The following is an 18891-nucleotide window of genomic DNA, read 5'->3' as shown; positions in this document are numbered from 1 at the left end:
ATACGCATTCATTATGTTGAGAGCATTTCTCCTGCTGGTCTTACATCCCTTCTGCGTATGTGTTCGAGCTACAGAAGATAGAATCAACATGCACAGCTGGGAAATTTATCTCGTGTTTGCACAGTTGTGCTCTGTGATATATATAGTAGGGCTCTTTTCCTCTTCTAAGCTTTACTGCCCAGACCGTACAGTATTTGAAGCTAGGATTTATAACGGTTTAATATATTGTAACTAACGCTGGTGCGGCTGGCTGCCAGTTCTGGCACTGCTTTGTCTTTGATGTGTAAACGGGCAGAAAGGCAGAAAATTTCATGGTGGGTTCACCTCTAGGAGCACTCAAGGAGAAGACTAATTGCCGGGGCCCGAGGCTTGTTGCAAGCCAGCCTTCCCCTTCTGGCGTGTAGGGTAGGTGCCTCTGATTCCCCTTTTCTCCTCTGAGCATATCTGCACGTACCTGCTTCTTTGGTACGGATTTTGCTGGAGGGTAAGCTTGGCTCCCCGACTCCAAGAATGTTGCTTGCTAAGACCCGAAACTCGTAATCCATCCAAGGGATGAGGTTCACCACCTGGGCTGTCTCGGCGTTGCCTTCAATATTTACAGGATCTATATAATCCAATAACACGAGAGGAGAGCGAATAGAGCGAGTAGGCAGCGTGCGAGCACAGAGCAAGGACTCGGCATGGAGCTGGTGTCCCTGAGCCAGGCCAGCAGGGCCACGCTGCAGCCGCTGCCCCAGGACACTTACTGGTGCGCATCTGCTTCCACTTGTTGGAGAGCAGGGTCCGGGCCTCAACCAGGTACCTGGCGATGGGGCTGTGGTTGTCAAAGCCGCGGCTCCAGCTCAGCTGGACGCTGGTGTCACCGATGTCTCTCACCACCACGCCCCCGGGGGGGCCTGGAGGTCCTGGGATGGTGGAGACAGATGTCCGTGTTACTAAGATGTCAGAGATTTGGCGGCTTACTGCTCTTTGTATTCTGCATGTCATGAATTAAAATCAAGCCCTTCTTTCCTTTTATTTTCTTTAGCCTAGGAATCGTCACCTCGAATTTTGGTTCTTTTAAAATTGCCAAGACTCTCCCGTCTAATTCAAAAGTGAGATCATGACGTGACTGCAAGGGAGGAGCAAGCCGATCCCTGCAAGCACCGTGCTGGTACTTCAGGCTTGCAAGGAGCGGGGAAATTACCTCTGACAGTCAGCGTGGCTGACTCCGAAGCGCTGTCCACGACTGTCTGGGCTGTACACGTGTACCGCCCCGAGTGCTTCAGCTGGGTGTTGAGGATGGTGAGGTCCCCGACGGCTTCCTTCTGCGTGGGGAAGAGGAGACACGGTGGGGAAAGCGTTTGAACGTGCCTCATCTCAACCCAGCATCTGGCACGCAAACGAAGATGCTGGTGTTATTTTTATGACCTTGTTGGTGGCACACAATTCCCCTTTCTACTCACCACACTGGCACGCCGGTAGTGCCCCTCCGACTTGTCAAAGTCAATGGGAAAATCATCCAGCGACCAGGTGAACGTCAGGTCCATGGTTGGATCGTGGGACGCGTGACATTGCAGGGTAAGGTTCTCACCGACGTTGATGTCGGCACTAGATGGTGCCAACGTGATTTTGGTGGCGTCTGCAGGGAAAGAGGAGGGAGGGCTGTTAGCTGCAAATGGCCTCCGTGTGCCAGAGTTACGTTACTGGGGTGGAGCATCCAAATGACCTAACGCTTCCTAAATTGTTGTCGTCCCTCTCTAACGGGAGCTAGCTGTAGTTTTGTAAGAGGAAGATAAGGGATTAGGGCGGATAGAAAATAGAAGTGCTTTTCCCAAGGGCCAGTTGTTGGTAGGTGTGATTTGGTGGGTCGGGCAGAAGGTTTGCTGCTGTACAGGCTGAAATGTCTCTGATTCCCTGAGTACTGTACTGCTTTTGGGGGTGTTAAGAGAGGAGAATTAAGTTTCAGTTCACACTGTGACATTCTTAGCCCGTTCCTGCTTGATTGACCCCAAGTCAAGCCAAACATCTCTACCTCGAACGGAGAGGATTCCTGTGCTGTTGGCTTTGCCCATGAAATTCTCAGCAAAGCAGGTATATTTCCCCTCATCAGATTTGCTTATGTTCTGGAGGATCAAGGTGCCATCTGTGGTAATAGTCACCCTGGAAATGAAGAAGAGCCATAACAGGAAAGAAGGTTAAAATGTCTGTTCACTCTGCACCCCTGCCAAACACTTTCCAGCTCTTGTTGGTTTTAGACAAACTGATGATAGAGACAGGACCACAAATACTACGTAAGAGGTTTTTTAAAGCAGGAACTAGAGGAATAACAAAGTGTGTGTGGTTAGGGATGTAGCAGCACGCTTGGATCATCGAGTCCAGTCTTCTGGCAAGAAAAAAGAAGTGATTTTAGCTATGGTTTCTGGGTACTCTGTGCTGCTACCTGCTACTGTTGATCAGAAGTTCAGTCCCTTTGGTCCAGAGCACAGTGGCTTTTGGTGCTGCTCTTGGCTGGCATGGGATGATGACCTTCCCGCTTCGGGCTGCAGGTATCAGTCGTTTCACCGGGTTTAGTCTAAAATCTGGTGCTAAGGCTATGGGGGGAAAAAAAGAGGATTAAGGAACGATTAGAAAACCCTGCTATGTAAGCATTTTAACTGCCGTGTAGCTAGGTATTGGTTCGTTGTTAGATGGCTTGGTAACAAAGCATGGCAGTATCTGGAGAGCGGGATGAAGGCGCGATTCCTCTGCTGCCGGCTGCTGTCAAACGCCTGCCAAGGCAGGTGTTAGGTGGCACGCGTCGTACTGAGCGATGGCAGTATGACCCTAACAAGTGCAAGGTCTTTGAGAGGCACAAGAACAGCTGCTTTTGAAAATGTAGAGGATATTCCCTTCAGTATCCCGACCAAAATCAGCTGGCGTAAGTGCAGACACCCAGCTTGCCTGAAACTCCTCCTGGAATTGGCCTTAATTTGGTGCACTGCCGTGCATTAACATTAAATAATTGCAGCTTAGGGCCTTTAGTTTATCTCTGGCGTTACTGCCCATAAGGAATTAAGCTGTAAGACTCACGTGGAGCAAGTTTGACCTCAGCCCGGTTCCAGTCACCACCCAGCTAAGCAGGCTGGGTGGATACCGAGCTCTTTTCCTTGACATCTTTCCTCCCCAAAAGAGGAAGGTTGTGTAATGGAAGGGAGCTGATCGTGCTGCTGTCTGTCCTGTACACTTTCTGTAGCTAAACAGATGTCCTTGTGCTCTTTCAGCGTTACTGAGCTTACACGAGATCCAAATTTTAAAGGGTTGTAGAGCCTCTTGCTGAGCCAGCAGCTATATTTCAATGGTGAGTGAAGCAGTATCTGTCTGCTCTCATCTTACTCTGAGATTGCCAGCAGAGTATATCAGGAAGAGATCTAAAATGCTTCAGTGTCCCATTGAAAGCCAGAGCACTGGGGAATGAGAAATTACCTTGCACTGTTAATTCAGCACTTGCATATACTGTGCCATGCTTGTTCTCAGCCACACACTGATACATGCCAGAGTCCTCCAGGACTAGCTTGGAAAATTTCAGCTCTCCACCGCTCACTTCGATGCGGTTCTGTGCAAACAAGAGGACGAACCCATTAGATGAGAAGAACAGAAATGGAACTCAAGCCTCGTGTGTTCAGGGTTGAGTTTCATTACAGCCTCGTGTGGCAGTTTGGAGCCAGCCTGGTTTTCTGTGGGAGAAAACGTGGGCCGTGTTTTGCGTCCAGCCAGCACCGCGCATCACCGTGCTGTCTGCTGAGACTTCTGAGTGCCTGAGCAGCAACTTGCAGGTCATACAACGGCAAGTCCAAGGTGATACTTATCCGCCCTGAGAACCGGCCGCCAGCTCCTGCAGCTGCATGAAACAATGGCTGGGATGGCAGTGACGGGAGGAGGAACTTGCTGTGGGTAAGGACCATGCCACCGCTTTGCAGCCTCATGGGGGCGCATGGAAGAGGGGTGACAAACCGGGGTCGAGATGGATTTGCAGCGAGGCGGAAGGGGCTCTAAGTGTGGAGCAGCAGGTTCAGTACTGCGAGGCGTGGGGCGCACAGGGCCGCTGCTGCCCGTGGCGGTACCTGGGAGGTGAGCGGCTGCCCGTCCCGCAGCCAGCGCACCGCCGGCCGGGGTTTGCCGGCTGCCGCGCAGCTCCAGCGCAGGTCGGACCCGATGTCGGCTTCCGTGTCCGTGATCACCTTCAGCCACTCCGGCTGAGCTGCAAAGGAGCAAGAGAGGGTGGCAGAGCCAAGAGGATCAGATGAGAGGCGCGCCGTGCCAGGCAGGCAGAAGGATGCTCATTGTGTCATCTCTGCTGGCAGATTTATTTATCGCGGCGCGTTTCACCATAGGAACAGCCTTTGCCTTTTGTGCAGCGATGCAAGGCTGAGTCCTCCATGGGTCTGGCTGCGGCTGTGCATGTGGGCTGCACAGAATTATGGCAGAATCCAGATCTGAGGAAGAATAGTGATTTCTCTTCCTAAGAGTAAATGCAGCCGTTCCTGGCCTTCAGGAAAGACTGGATTCGGACTGGGAGGAGAACCACGTTAAGTTTGCAGCTTGTCTAGGTCTGATGAATAGCTCCAAGCACTAACCCTTGTGCAAAGAGCCCAGGCGTGGAGAAGACTTTGGGTGAGAGCCAAGTCTGCTTTTTCTAACTCTGCGCTCCCATCCCTGGTTACCTCATTTTTGCTACAATTATTTTAGGCCAAGTTATGAGGTCTCCCTATGCTTGCAATAGCCTTTGTCAGGGCTTTGCGATGGGTTTAGTTGGGGCTGATACGAGGCAGGGTCAAGGGTGGGTGTTCCTCTCCCAGAGGTTCACTCTGCTGCCTGGGCCATCTCGCCGTGCCCTGGAAAGGCGTGGGGTTTGACTGCGTTACCTTGAATGATGATGCGGCCCTGGTAGGTGTCCCTCCCCTTGATGTTTTCAGCCTCACACTCGTAAGTGCCTTCATCCTCAAAGCCAACGTCCTGGATCTGCAGGAGGGGCTCCCTGGAGATCCACTTGGAGGCCTGCGAACCGTCCAGCTTCCTCCACTTTATCCGAGGAACGGGGCTACGGGAAAGCAAACCCGGTGAAGCCCAGCCCTGGGGTCTGGTGCAGCAGGCTGCCCGTGCTGTGCAGCGGGGTGTGACTCCATCCCTGTTCGGCCAGCTCCCAGCCCAGCTGGGCCTCAGCCAGCAGAACAGCTTGGTTTCACCCCTCCATCCCTCCTGCTATTCCCCCTCCTGGTCTACATCCCTCAGAGAGGGGCTGCGACAGTCGCGGGGTCTGTGACGCCCTCCCCTCCCCGAGCCCGAGCGACGCGGACGCTGCACTCACTTTCCAAAGGCGAAGCACTCCAAAGTCACCATCTGCCCGGCCAGAGCGTAGGTGTCTGCAGGAAACCTGGCCTTTATGCTGGGTGCATACTGCCTGGCATCTGTTAAAAGGAAGGCACTGTTGAGGAGTTCTGGATGACTTCAAAATCGCACGCGTGAGGTCTTAGAGGGCAAAGATACCTGCAAGGTTTCACTGCTTTGAAAAACCTTCATGGCTACGGGTAACTCATGGGTGGGCTGAGGCTAAGTTTCGTTTTCCTTTTAAAACAGCTTCTACTAAGGTCTCTAAAAACCTCCATTTACAGCACCTCAAGACTATTTCTCCTTGATTTCCTACCTACTCAACTCCCTTCACTCTGACCGAGAGGCCTCTTTAGCTGCACCTCTGCAAGGTCACCGAAGGCAGAAAGTCACCTGCGGTTTCAGGGGTACGCGAGCCTGCCCAGGCTGTTCCCGGTGCCATTTCTACTTTACAGACAAACAGAGCAACCCCCCTGATGGCAGCGCTAGCAGCAGAGCCGTAAGAGAGGGCTGCTTCCCCCAGGCTCCAGCCAATTAATGTTTTTATAAGCTCTTAAGCTCCCCTGGAAGCCTGGTGGGTGAGTGCTTAGGGCCCCGTGGAGCCCGTGTGCTTTGAGGCGGTTTGTTAATTTTGCATTTCCCCCAGCCCTCTCAGGATAATCCAGGAGCTCTGACCCTCTGCAGCCAGGCTGAGCCGGGAGAACTTGCTGAAAACGCTCTTGGTGATGAAGTCGATGTGGCTGGTGGCAAAGCACGAGTAGTTCCCCAGGTCGGAAGCCTCCGTCTTGGCGATGTAAAGGTTTCCTGTGGTCTGAGAGACGAAACGCCTTCCGTCGGCTGGGATGAAGTTGGGAAACTCGTTCAGAAGCCATCGGTAGGACAAGCCTGTGGGGAGCAGAGAAAGGAACAAACTGCACGCGTTGCCAGCGTCCTCTCGGATGGGATTAAGCCAAGCAGGCCGTTTTCTAGCCCAGAAATTGCTCCTTGGATGGTACTTATTTTCTCCCCGTGCTTAGTCCTATCTCTGCTTTGTTGCTTTACGGAGTCTGAATTGAAAAAAAATTGCTTCCCTGAAATTCCCACGGAAACCAAGGAGTGATTCCCATGTCTGGGAGCTGCTTGCTCTGTCCCATCTCTTCCCCTGGCCCCGGACCCGCAGCCCTTACCTGGGTAATGGGGAGGGGGGCTGCAGGCGAACATCACTCCCCAGCCTTCCGTAATCTTCACGGGGTCTCGCTCTTCGGCAGAGAATTCCTGCAAAACTAAACATGCAAAGTGAAACCGGGCCATTATTTTATCTCCCCCTCCGCAGGCCGATCTTTTCAGTGGCCTTGCAGAGGGAGATCTGAAAATATTCCTGACTCTAGCCCATCGAATTCCTGCAGCACCTCCTCAGCAATGGGAAGCGCCCGGGGACCTCTCCAAGTGCCGATGCTGGTGCCGCGTACAGGAGAGCTCCTCTCCAGCCTTTATTATCGGGGTACGTACGGGGGGCTCAGTTCACCCCCAGCGTCACCGTGGCTGCATTTCATTTACCTCGTGGGGACAAACATGGGACTTACAGCCAAAGCGGAGGGAGGCTTCCCTGCTCACCACCGTGCCCCTGGAGTTCGACGCCACGCACTGGTAGGAGCCAGCGTCCTTGGCTTTTACTGGGTTGCTTATCACCAGGTCGCCTGCAACCAGCCGGTAACGGGAATCTGGCTCCATCTTCAGCTCCGTGCCGTTCATCTTCCACCTGCCAGGAGCATGCATGGAGAGGGGAAAATAAGCATAGCAACTGCGTGCTCACGTGTGCCTCGTTAGGAGCTGTGCTCGTTTGTTCTTCCAGCTGTGGTGTTGGGATTTGAGTTAGGTTTATGTCTGGGACCCCGGGGGCATGGCACACCGTGTGGAGATAAGGAGACTGGCTCCTACGTAGTGATCTTCTTTATATGAAAGTGGAGAATAGAAAGCAGAGCTCTTGATGGTTGTGTCCTAGTCCTGGTACAGAGAGGGGAGAGGCTTTGGCCTTGGCTTGGTCATTCCTCAGCAGGGAGGAGCCCCATCTCTGCTGGGACCACCGGGCTGCCTCTGATGGGCAAAACTCTCCCAGTGCCAGCGCCTCATGTCTCAGCATTACCCGAGGGGCTCTGCTGGGATGTTGCCACCTACGGCTGGGTTCAGATGGGAGCGTTTCCAAGCTCTGCCCTGTGAACCAAACCTCCGGGACTCCTCATGGGACAGTTTTTGGTTTCGACACGCCCTGCTCCCTTTCTGGTTTAGTGCCAACCTGCCAGAGCTACGGTCACTTCTCCAGCACGTCTCCTCAGGAGCTTATAAACACCCATTCTCGCAGTGTTTAATCACAGAGAGGTTCAGACTTGGTGTCTGAGAGCAGCTGAGCTCACCTGTAGGTCGCAGGAGGACTGGCTCTTGCTCGACAAGCCATCGTCACTTTCTCTTCCGCTGAGCCTTCAGGAAAGAGGGTGTGGGCAGGCTGCTCCTCGAACACGGGCCCGTAGGTCCTGGTGCTGCTCTGGGCTTGGCACCAAACTGCAAGGGAGGGGAAACCAGCTGAGCAAAACCGAGCTTTCTCTACAAATCCTCATGTTTGGTTCTGTAGGGTGGCCCTGGCAGCATCAGAACTAAATGTAGAATAGAAGAGGGAGCAACGTGCAAGTCGCAGCCCATCTGTCGCTGCGGCCCAGCCCCAAGCAGGGCTCGGGCAGACCGCGTGCGCTTCCCACCGAGCATCTCACACCGTCTCTGCTGTGCCGCGGGGAGCAGACGCGCTGGAAGCTGAGCACACGGAGGAGCGCTGGCACACGCCTCTCGTACAGCCCTGCACAGGCGGGGCTGGAGCTGGGGATGCCTGGGTGCCCTCGTTGGTCCTGGCAGCGAGGACGTGCTGCTCTCTGCTCGGCACAGACCTTGGCTGCCTGGTTCCTCCTTTGTCCTCCAGGACGAGGGAGGGGAGAGGGAAGTCTGGATCTTCGCAGTAAGCTCTCGGCTCTGCCGCTGACTCCCTGCACAGGAGTCTGACCCCCTCCGTCCCTGCCTCGGCAGCATCAGCAGCTCTCAGTTCAACTCCAACCTGCCGCTTTCACGTTCAGGCATGGGGTTGGTTCTGATCTTGAGCCTGGCTCGGGCAGAGGCACGAGAGGAGCCCAAGCACCTGCCTGCTTTCTGGGGTGCTGTGCCCAAGCCACCCTTTGGCACGATGTTTCCCTGGGAGGTGCCGGCTGTCCACAGCGACTGCTTCTGCGTCTCAGATAAAAGGCAAACCCTAGCAGGCTCCCTTCCACGCAGGCTTCGTGGAAGTGACAATGCAGAGAGGCGAGAACAAAGCAGAAGCCGCCTGGAAATCTTTGACTGCAAAAACAGCCGGCGAGATAATCGCTGCCAGGATGTTCTGTTCCCGGCACCTGGAGGAACGCCTGTCCCCTCGCAGGGATGGAGCCGCCTCAAGGCTCCGTGCTTCCCAGCACAGTCCCCTCGGTCTGCAGCGATAAGCTAGGAGATGCTCAGCTGCCCCCAGGATCCTTCCGTGCTCTGTAATTGAATTAATAACTGCCTTCAAACCGCCATGCCAACCAGCAAGCTGTTTCCTTCCCTACCGTACGCAGCATGCTCAGCGGTTAAATTAAGCGACTCCGCTAAGTGTGATGTTTTATGCAAGAGGAACTTCCAGCAGGGAGCGGCCAGCTCAGCTCTCCCGGGCTCGGGGGAAGCAGCCCCGTACCTGTAGCTCCCGGGGTTCGCCTCGTGTCCCGGCTGCTCCTGCGTGCGGAGACGGGAGAGGGGCCCGGCTAATTGGCTCGGTGGGTTCGGAGCAGCTGTTTGCTGCCTGCATCTGCTCCTCGTGTCCGAGCAGCGCCCAATTACCGGGGTCCTCTGCTCCTGCCAGCGTGGATGAGCCGCTGCAAGGGAGCCCCTCGCAGGCAGCAGCCTGCTGGTCCCTGCTGTCACCCAGGGAGGGGGGCTGCAGCCTGCGTCTCATTCTTTGGGAGAAGAGAAGCGGTTCTGTGAGGGTCGTATTCCCTCCAGATCCGTGTAGGTGCCATTTTCCTTCTCAAACAGCTATATTCACAAAGGAGAAGCTTGTCTAAGCTGGAAATGGTCTCTCAGTTGGTTCGGCAGAGGCTGTGCCGAGCAGGTCTCAGCTGGAAATAGCTCTCTGCTGACCGGCGCTTAAAATAATCGTGAGTTAATGGAGAATTAATAAGAACGTGGTGTATTGGTTGTGTCCTGTTGGGTGGTGGAGAACGGATTAAGGATTAACAGCTTTGCATTCTGAGATTAATTGGTAGCATATAATAAATAATTTCTACTTGTTCAAACACTCTGTATATTACTGACACTCCCATGCATGCCTCGTCTCGGGGGATGCTCTTTCCCAATCAGGCCACCTTAGCTCACCGCCCCTTCTGATTCCACCCAGAGCCTGCGCCCCGCTGCTGTCCTCTGCTGTCCCTCTCTGCCTGCCAAGGCTGTGGACTCCAGCAGCCGGGCATTGATTTTCTCACATGTACTCAAGGCCACAGGGCCGGACGATTTTGTGCGTACGGCTCCAAGGTGCCCGGCTGGCGCTGGAGGTGAAGTGCCTGGGTGTCCCTCATTAAGCGGAACAACCGGCAGGCTACAGTAGTAACTGAGCAGTTACAGGTTCAGGACATAGGTAAGAGTTGAGAATTGATATCATCGCGGAGATCTGAGCGCCTCCGAGGCTGATCAGCTGCGGGTTTCTGGCCGCGTGGCTCTGCGTTTTTATTGTTAGCGTCTGGGATATGCTGATAGCCAGAGCTGGAAAGCCCGGGTGTCCAGGAGGCTGAACACCGTGTGCCGAGCCCCACGCTGGCTTTGGAGCCCAGGAAATGAGAAATGGCTCAGCTGAACGTTTTCCAAGATGTATTCCAGTTTATGAGCACAGCAATCCTTTTACCGAGCCCAGGCAGCGCATTCTTAGCTCCGGCACGCTGACCACAGCCTGAAGCCTGGCACGCGAGGGAGCCGGGCAATTAACTGGTTTTATGGGAAGTCTGAACACACACACACACACGTGCACAAAATCAAAGTGGTTATTTTTAAAGAAGCCTTCTGAGGAACAAAGGGACAGCGCTTTGGGTAGCCTTAGGCTTCGAGGTTTTTTTTGTGGCCTTTAATGAGTGAAGAAAGGCCAGAGAGATATTTAGACTTTCCTAACAGCCTCATTCATTAGAGGCACCTTTCTGTTCACTATAAGCTTTAAACCTCTTCGTATCCTCGGGAAGTCATTGTTTTGGTGATAAGCAGAGGCACGGGTGCTGTTACCAACCCAGCCTGGAGCTTTTGGGTCCCATCTCCACCCACTCCAGAGTGTTTCCTTGAGCCTTATCTAGAGCTGCCATTATTCGGTCCCTGGTGCCTCACTCATGTTTCCAGTGGGGATTTCTCTGTCCCAGCTGGTTCCCGAGATCCATGGCATCATCAGCCAAAGGTCAAGAGAAAACAACCCTCGCAGGGTTTTGCAGCGAGTCATTTTTTATGGGCTCAGCTTGGACGGGGAGCAAGTTGTACGAACTCAGCTGGTTAATGGGAGAGCCCAACTCCGTCTTGCGGCCTCTACCAGATTTGGGTCAGACTGATTTCCAAACAGGCTAATTGCCTCCCAATCTAGGGCAGCCACCCCTCCCTTTTCCTCCTCTGGGACCCACAGAACATTAAAAGGTAATTAGATATTTATAAGGAGAGCCAAGCAGTCTCTTCCTGGGATGATGAATTAGCTTGAAGACATTATCTAATTCTCAGCTGTCTAAACTGAAACATCTCCCTGCTGAAAAGGGACCTTCAAAATGTAGCCTGAGACTCCCCAAGATCCAGGAACGATCCCCAGCGGATGCCAAATGGGAGAAGCTTTGCAGCCGGGGCACGGCAGAAGAGACATCCCTAGAAGAACCAGGAGGGGAAAGCAGCTTCACCGCGAGCGAGCCCTGCTGGCAGAAAGAATTCCTCCCGGTGCAGAGGCCGGAGCGAAGCAACAAAGTTGGGCGAACGCGGGAACATTCCCTGGCTACAAAAACCACCTGGGAGAAGCAGGCAATGCCACAGCCACGAAAGCTGAGCACGGAGAGGTTCGTGCCCGGTGAGCAGAGCACCACTGCATCGTGTGCAGCGGGTTGTGCCCTGCTTGGCACCTCCGACGGGGACCAAGCACCCCGCTGAGTCCCTGTCGGCCACCCCACGACAGCTCCAGCCCAGAGGGGCCAGGGGCTGCTCTTACCCACGCAGGTGACGACAGCCAGGGACGTGCAGACAAATCCCGCGGCGCCTCCCATCCTGCGCCTCCGGCCGGGTTATGGCCCCTGTGGCCTTGTCTCTACGGGCGAGCGGGGACAGCGGCCCTGCAAGAGAAACACAGCGACTGTCTGCGGGCTTCTGTGGCTCTCTGAGGACCCCGTGTCCGGCTGCACGTCCCCACGGGCCCAGCACGAGGGTGTCTTTTCCTGGTGAGGAATGCAGAGGTCTGAAGGAGCTCTTTTCCTTGGGAAATGATTCCTCCTCCTCCCCTTACCATCCGCTCTTCTTCCTCCCTCCTCCAAAAGTAATGCTTTCGTAGCATATTTTTCAATTGAAAAAAAGCCAGAATCATACAGGATACTTGGGGGGAGAAGGGAGGAAGTTCCCTCTTGTTATTTTGTCAAAAAGTCATCTCGAATTGACTCTCTCCAGGCAGGCTGTGGCTGCCTGCGGGTGTCCTGCCTGCCCCGATCCGCTCCCCTGCTCTGGAGAGCTCGGGGGGGACCCGGCTCACCGCAGGCTGCGCCCGCTGCAACGCTGCTGCTGCTCCCGGGGGTGCTGGGGGAGCAGGGGGGTGCACAGCGAGGTCCCCGCCTGCTGGGGCATTTCCTGCCTTTCTTCAAAGTAAAAAGCATTTGAATAGCTAAGACGAGATAAAAGAGCACCGAGGCATTTCTGGTGCCGCAGGGCACATCAGTAGGTGGAGGGGCGTTTTCCGGCCCCCTCCGCGGCCTCCTGATTTCCAGGATCTCTCAAAAGCAAACAAAACCAAACCAGAGCCGTTTGCGCAGCCCCTGCTCCCTGCAGCCAGCCTGGGCAGACCCAGCTGGGCTGCGTGCGCCCTCCTGGCTAAAAACACCGCGGGAGCAGCTTCAGCACGCGCGCCCCTTTCCTTGCAAATCTGGCAAAGACGCAGCGGTGGTTTTGCATCTTATTTCCCCCCTCTCTGTTGACAATGACATCTGAAGTAAGGCATCAAGGAGCCCCGCGTTCCCTGGTGCTCTCCCAGCGCAGCCCCGTCAGCCGGCGGCGCTGCCAGGAGCCGGGCTGCGAGCGCGCCTTCCCCCCGCTCCAGCTGCTGCCGCTTCCCCTCGCTCCCTGCCCATCTGCCTGCCCGAAGCAGGCAGGGCTGCTCCTCGCCCCCCGCGGCAAGGGCTGCCTTTCTGTCCCGTGGGACGCGGCGAGCGTCGCTGCTTGCGGAAATCCAGCGCCCCGCTCACTGCTGGCGGCCCTCGAAGCGCACCTGAGCAAAGACGGGGACGGGTCTGCGTTTGCTTCGTGGGGCTGGGGCTGGGGAAGCCACCTGGCCTCTGAATCCTCGCCTGAATAAGATTTTGCTACCCATGCTTTAAAGGGAAGAGACAGCATCCCAGATCCTCCTCGATTTTCTCTTGCTTGGGCTGGACCTGGCCGGCACTGAGAGCAGAGCCCAGCCTGCCCCCGCCGGTTCACGCTCCGGTCAAACACCTCCTACAGCACAGAGCCCTGAATAGGGCCGGTGGCTGGCACACGCCGCAGCCGGGGAAGGAAAACCCTGCCCCGCAGCAGGGGCAGTCGCAGGGTGGCAGAGGGGACGGTTTGGGGACGGAGCGTGGTCTGTGCCAGCTGCCCCGGAGTGAGTCAGCCCTATGAAATCACTCGATGTCACCGAGAATCATGCCCCAAACGGTGTCCTGAACCCGCGGCCTTTCAGCTAACACTGCCTCATTGTTTCCTTGCGTCCACCCCCTGGCTGCTTCCCTCTCGTGTGTTTGTGCGTCCATCGTAAGCGCCCTGGGACAAGGAGCAGCCTCCTGCTCGGTCTGGTTTGCGGCGCCGTACAGCTGCGACGGGGGCTCGCAGGCAACGCCAGCGCTGTGCTCTTTGACCAGTTAACTTCCCCAGGTCTCCTCGCTTCGGTTCCTTCACCAGCACGTTGCAAGGCTTCCTGGAAGGCAGCAAGCTCCCGAGCTGCCCCCGCACCCTGCAGCAGGGAATTAAAGTCAAACACCCGCGGCGTCGCTGCCGGCCCCTCTTTGGGGCCAGGCGCTGCACCGAGGCGCTGCCTGGTGCTGCTCCTCCATTCTTTTTTTCCTCTCTTTTAAAACAAATCCGAAAGGAGGAGGGGAAGGGTGCTGTCTGAATATGGGGGCTGCGTTTGAGTGGGAGCAAGTTGCATCCCAGGTGTCAGCTCCTTGAGGAGCCCCGTCCCGGGACAGGGAGAGGAGGGCGAGCTGTGACAGCCTCCCCCCGCGGCTTCCTTCCCTGCGGCTGAGCAAAGCTGTTACTTGTAAGAATTAAGCTGATTTGAATTATTTAATTAGTTCTAGATTAATTATTTATTGGGTAAACTACAGCTTTGTTCCCCACTTCAGCAGCTGGCTTTGCAGCTCGCCTCTTTCAGCCCAGACCTCCCCGTCTACTCCGATTCCCGATTTGCACATCGTTTTCTTCCCTCGCTTCCTCGTGTCCACTGCCTCTGCTTCTCCAGGCTCCTGCACACGCAGACGTGGTTGCTGTGAGGACCTGACACACGTGGGGAGCTTTCGGAAGGGGCCGGTCCGGGCAGGCGTGCCGTGCTGCTGCTCTGCAGACCGGTGGGACGCTGGGCAGGGCTCTGTAAGAGGTGACAAGAAGAGTCGTGGCTTTTGGGCTCTTTGAACCCAGCCACAGCATGGCCGGGCCTTTAAATCCTTTATAAAAATTAGCAAAGTGGTACCCAGGGAGAGCTCGGGGCGCGGTCCGCATCAGAGGAGAGTAAGAGAGAACGGAGTAACTTCTGCGAGTGCTGAGGTTGTGTCTGTTCGCAGTTCAGCTGGATCAAACAATCCTCCCAGGCACTGCTTTGCGTGCTCCTGGTTGTCGTATCGCCCGCGTGCCGCGATCGAACGCCGCCGGGGGGCCTGGCGCTGCAGGAGCACGTCTGGGGCTGCGGCGCTGAGTCGTGCTGCACGCCCCGGGGCATCCTCGGGCACTGACCCCCAGCCTTGTTTTCTGCACCTGACTCCGAACTTCTCCCGAGCGCGGCCGCGCGCTTTGCATCTGACCCTTCGGTCTGCTCTCTGGCCTTAATTAGGAGAGGGCCCACGGGGACCTGTTCTTTCCCCTCTTCGCAGGGTATTTTGACAGCCACTTGAGAGCCTGCTGTTGTACTGAAAGGGGATCTGCCAGCCCCGCTAATGGATGCTGTCATTAATACCTCCAGCAGCAAGGGAGGCATGGGCACACTTGGAAACATGTGCACGGGCTGCATTAGCACTCTCCGCTCGAGCCCCTGGGAGCCGCGTGCGATCCATTATCACGGAGGCAGAGCTATCGGCAAAGGGCTACAGGGAGAGTTCGAACCCCCCTGAGCCTCTGGGAGAGGAGGTGCTGCCTCATCCCCGGCATGCTCAGCACCGCTTCTGGCTGTGGAGCGGCATCGCTGGGAGGAGGTGACCCTGGGAGGCCTCGGGGGACCAGGAGGGGACGGTGAGCTCCGAGCCCCGGCGTGGGGCAGCCCTGCACAGCGCTGGCACCGCCACCTCCCCGCTCTCGCTGGGAGCTGGCCTTCAGCAAGAGCTGGCGTGGCCAGCACAGCCTCAGTGCAAGGTGTTACCGGGAGAAACGAGCGCAATTTAATCCCCCACGGGTACGAGATGAGCAGTCAGGTGTAAGCGGGGCTGCTCCTTCTGCTGCAGCATCTCCCGGTGAAGGAGAGCTCCGGAGGGTCAGCGACGCAGTTCGGCCTGTGCTGTGAACGTCCCTTTCACTAAGGAGCATCGCTGAGGCTAGAAAAGGCACGCTTCTCATCCTGGCTGCAGTTTCAGCTGCAAAACCCGCTCAGTGTTAGGCACATTTTGTCCGCCTCCAGAACAGCGTGTTTCAGCAAGCTGGAAGTGGTTTTATCGGGATGTATCTGTCCTCCTGTACAACTGCCTGTGCTCAGGAGAGGCAGATTTCGATGCCAGCTCCAGATTCAGCCTTTCCTCAGCTTCTCGGGGCGGACAATCTGCTGGTGGCCCCAGGACATGCAGCAGCAGAAATCCAGACGCCATCCCGCAGCAATCCTAAGCAGTGAAGTCCCCGACACCCAGTGGCCAAAGCACCCCCAGAGGGGTTTGCAGCCCCATGGGGGATTTCAGGGGCCGTGCTGCTGGATGCGTTTGTTATTGCCCCGGGGGCTGTGGTGTTAGCACAGAGGGCGGAGGTTTGGGGTCAGCGTGTGCTCTGCAGAGCCCAGCCTGGTTCCTTCTGCCTGGGGGCAGTGCAGGTGGCACCTGCAGACGGGGAACTCGCACCCGGGTGGGGTGAATTGTGCTTTCAGTCGGGCCTCAGCCAAGCTCCCTGCCCGTGCTGCGGGCAGGGGAAGCGAGGTGCACGGCTGAGATGTTCAACGGCCCGGCCTGGGGACGAGGGAAACGGCTGGTGGCAGAGGGAGAGGGGCCCCGAGCTCAGCCCCTCTCCCTCTGGAGCTCCCCACGGAGCCGAGAGCTGCCGTGCGGGGAGCAGGGGGGTCTTGGAGGCTGATCCTGAGCCCCCGGAGCTCAGGGGGGCCTGGCTGGCCCCGTGCCCCCAGGTGTGAGCGATTGCCAGCAGCCCTCGTTAGTATAATTGCACCGAGGGCTGAGCTCTGCCCTCCTGGCTCAGCACAGAGGCTGGAGAGCATGCTGGAAGGAGGTAGGGGAGAAAAGCAGGTAAAAGAAAGTCGTGTTGGGGTGTTTGAGGCTCTGGAGGAGGGGAGTGGGTGCTGTAGGGTGGCAGCTCCCTGGTGGGGGGTGGGGGGCCATGTTATGCTTTTAGAAATGAAGGCGAGCAGCAAAACCTATCCCAGGGTAGTGCAGCCTGCTAACAGCTTGGCTTGGGGCTGGAGGAGAAGTTAGTTGTGTTTGCTGGGCCCTAAAACTGGGCATCTCTGAGACCTGGGGATGGGGTTTGGGTTTGTTGGGGTCTTGGTTCCTGTTGCTTTTTGCTCGGTGGGCTGGGAGCTGTGGTTCCCCCCTCGTGCAGCAGCGCCGCAGGGCTCGGAGCGGCGCGCTGCGAGCCGATTTACATCTGGAGCGCTTTGAATCACCCTATCCATGGAGACTGCCGCGCGTCTCCCCCTGACACCCGCATCCGGATAGGTGCTGCTCCTGCTCCCCTCGCAGGGCTGGGGCTCTGAGGTGTGGGGGAAAGCCCGAAGGCGATTCTTGGGGTGCTACAGCTGGCTGTAGGATCTGGTCTGAGAAATGGGTGGAGGAAAGAGCCTCAGGTGTGCGTGGGGGTACCTAAAACAGCCCACAGCAGTGCAACCTACACGGTAAATCAGATGGCTGCTGTAGGTGTGTGCACCTGTGGGGTACCTGGGTTTGTACGGGTGTGTGCAGGGGGTAACGTGCCACGGGGAAGGATCGATAACAGCACCAGTGCTCTGGTTTCATCCAATAACCTCGGTGCCCTGGCTCACAGGAGGCTGCGTGCTGCCTGCTCAGGGAGGAAAGGCTTTGGGCATCTGCTCTGCGGGGCTGCGAGACGAGCTGGGGGGGACACAGGATGGGTGCTCTCGCCCTGTGCCTGCCCTCGGGCTACACTGCAGTGCTTTATTATCGTTGATTAATTGAATTATAATGAACCGATCAGGATCAATGCTTGATCAGCACCTCCTGCTCTTGAGGAGCTCGGAGCCGAAGCTCAGCTAGGTGTCAAACACCCTGAAAAAGTCGGGAGAAAAGCCTGAGAAGGGAAGGCGCCGCTGTGGGATGCGGGAGCTGCTCCGGCACGGGGCTGCCCGGCGTGCAGCAGGCACAGCCCTGAGCTGCGGGCAGGTCTGAGCACCTCCTGCCTTTGGCATCGCTTTTTTTTGTGAGATGGCCCCGTGCTGAGCAGCCCAGGGGGCTGGGAGCCCCGTGCAGGGGCCACTGCAGGCGAGTGCATGCAGGTGAGTGGGTTATACGGCGGGACGTGAAAGCAAGGCCCGGCGTGCCGCAGGCTGGGCTGTCTCGATGGCTTTGTGAAGCTCCTGCGAACATCGAACATCGGGGGAAGGTTGCTTTTCACCTGGGGATGGGATAGACTCATCTAGTTCCCTGGGGCAGGGAACAGGCAGGGCTTTCTGATGGGATCCCAGCAGGACAGCCGCATTAAGGCGCGGCGTTCAAGCGCTGTTTTCTCTGTGTTTAAGTACTTTTTTCCTGAATAATTGGGCAGTGCGTTTGTGTGCACCACGGGTCACGGCACCCCAGTGTAAGAGGGTCTCAGTGGGAGTTTTCTTTAGTTCAGCCCCCGTCCAGCAGGCAAAGCCTGGTGCTCGTGCACAGCTCATCGTCTCTGTGTGCAGAGGACAAAGCAGGGATCTGCTTTTGGTCAGGAGGCGTTGATTGAGAGCATGTGGAGGCGCGGCCGCGTGCAGGCACACGGCTGAAGGGTAATGGCTTTGGGACCGGAGTCGCTGGCACGGTAAAATCTAATTGCCATAAAACAGCCAGTGCTATGAGTGGGGCCAAACAAATGCTTTTTGCTGCTCTTCTGGTGTGTCGGGCAGCTGGAATTCAAAACCTGAGCTTCACAGTGAGTTGTTTTTTTTTTTTTTTTTTAATTGGACCAGATCACATCTCTGGCCATAATCACCCCAGAGCCTTAGGGTGCTGGAAATCCAGCCCCAAACTCTGAGCCTCTGGTTTGCTGCAATCAGCCCAGGGTAAATCCTGGGGGCTGGAGCTGCGGCGGCTCAGCCCTGAGCTGCCACAGGGGCAAGCTCAGTGCGTGGGGAAGCGAAGCAGCCCCGTGCAAACAGCCGGCAGAGCTCCCTGCACCGGCTCCAGACACCAGCCGAGGGCGGGGAGGAGGAAATCTTGCTGGATTTCCCCTCGAGCTGGATGCGAGCGTGGTGTTCGACCGAGGCCGCCAGCATGCGGCTCCTAAGCTCTCCCCGAAGACTTGTATTTCAATCGATAGCCCGAGTCGATAGCAGCTGGAAGGATGCTCAAAGTCTTTGAAAACAAGGCCACGAGTGACTCCAGTTTAGCACGTGGGTGTTGGAGAGATGATGTCTGCCTGAAATCCTTGTTAGTATGCTGATTGCGGTCACTCAAGTTCAACGTATTTGGTGCTCCTTATAGAGGATCCCCTGCAAATCCGTGGTGTGGCAAACCACGGCGTAAGCACAGCAGGGCGCAACCCTGCAGCCTCTTTGTGTAGGAAATGCAGATATTGGGCTGGGGTTACGGCAGAGGAGAAGCTGAGAGGCCTGATTGCCCTGGCAGAGGGGATGGGAGCGGAGTCAGGATGCGGCTGTGCCCTGCACCTGCTGCCACCGTCTCCCCAAACTAAAACTTCTCCAAAATAAAG

General features: G+C 56.5%; 2 protein-coding genes across 3 annotated transcripts in view; one reads left to right on the top strand and one right to left on the bottom strand.

The window, feature by feature from the left end:
* RBBP5 (RB binding protein 5, histone lysine methyltransferase complex subunit) overlaps positions 1-18891 on the top strand; it is a 91994-nt gene that overhangs the window by 29211 nt on the left and 43892 nt on the right. The window lies entirely within an intron of this gene.
* Positions 1-18891, bottom strand: part of CNTN2 (contactin 2) — a 28318-nt gene that overhangs the window by 6104 nt on the left and 3323 nt on the right. The window contains exons 1-16 of one of the 2 annotated variants that reach the window (XM_048070862.2): positions 12848-12867; positions 11588-11708; positions 7737-7881; positions 6909-7084; positions 6513-6608; positions 6022-6231; positions 5327-5426; positions 4884-5059; positions 4083-4219; positions 3445-3574; positions 2423-2573; positions 2015-2142; positions 1446-1621; positions 1187-1307; positions 747-905; positions 455-604 (exon numbers count right to left, since the gene is read on the bottom strand). In XM_048070862.2, coding sequence (XP_047926819.2) covers positions 455-604; positions 747-905; positions 1187-1307; positions 1446-1621; positions 2015-2142; positions 2423-2573; positions 3445-3574; positions 4083-4219; positions 4884-5059; positions 5327-5426; positions 6022-6231; positions 6513-6608; positions 6909-7084; positions 7737-7881; positions 11588-11642 — 2110 coding nt within the window. In that variant the 5' untranslated portion in view covers positions 11643-11708; positions 12848-12867. Of the gene's footprint in view, positions 1-454; positions 605-746; positions 906-1186; positions 1308-1445; positions 1622-2014; positions 2143-2422; positions 2574-3444; positions 3575-4082; positions 4220-4883; positions 5060-5326; positions 5427-6021; positions 6232-6512; positions 6609-6908; positions 7085-7736; positions 7882-11587; positions 11709-12847; positions 12868-18891 lie in introns of those variants that run through there. The other variant, XM_013189644.3, reaches the window with a different exon arrangement.

Source organism: Anser cygnoides, chromosome 25 (assembly GCF_040182565.1).
Source record: "Anser cygnoides isolate HZ-2024a breed goose chromosome 25, Taihu_goose_T2T_genome, whole genome shotgun sequence".
NCBI classification, from domain to species: Eukaryota; Metazoa; Chordata; class Aves; order Anseriformes; family Anatidae; genus Anser; species Anser cygnoides.
The sequence above is the reverse complement of the archived record's forward strand: the minus strand, read 5'-3'. Positions and strand labels throughout refer to the sequence as shown.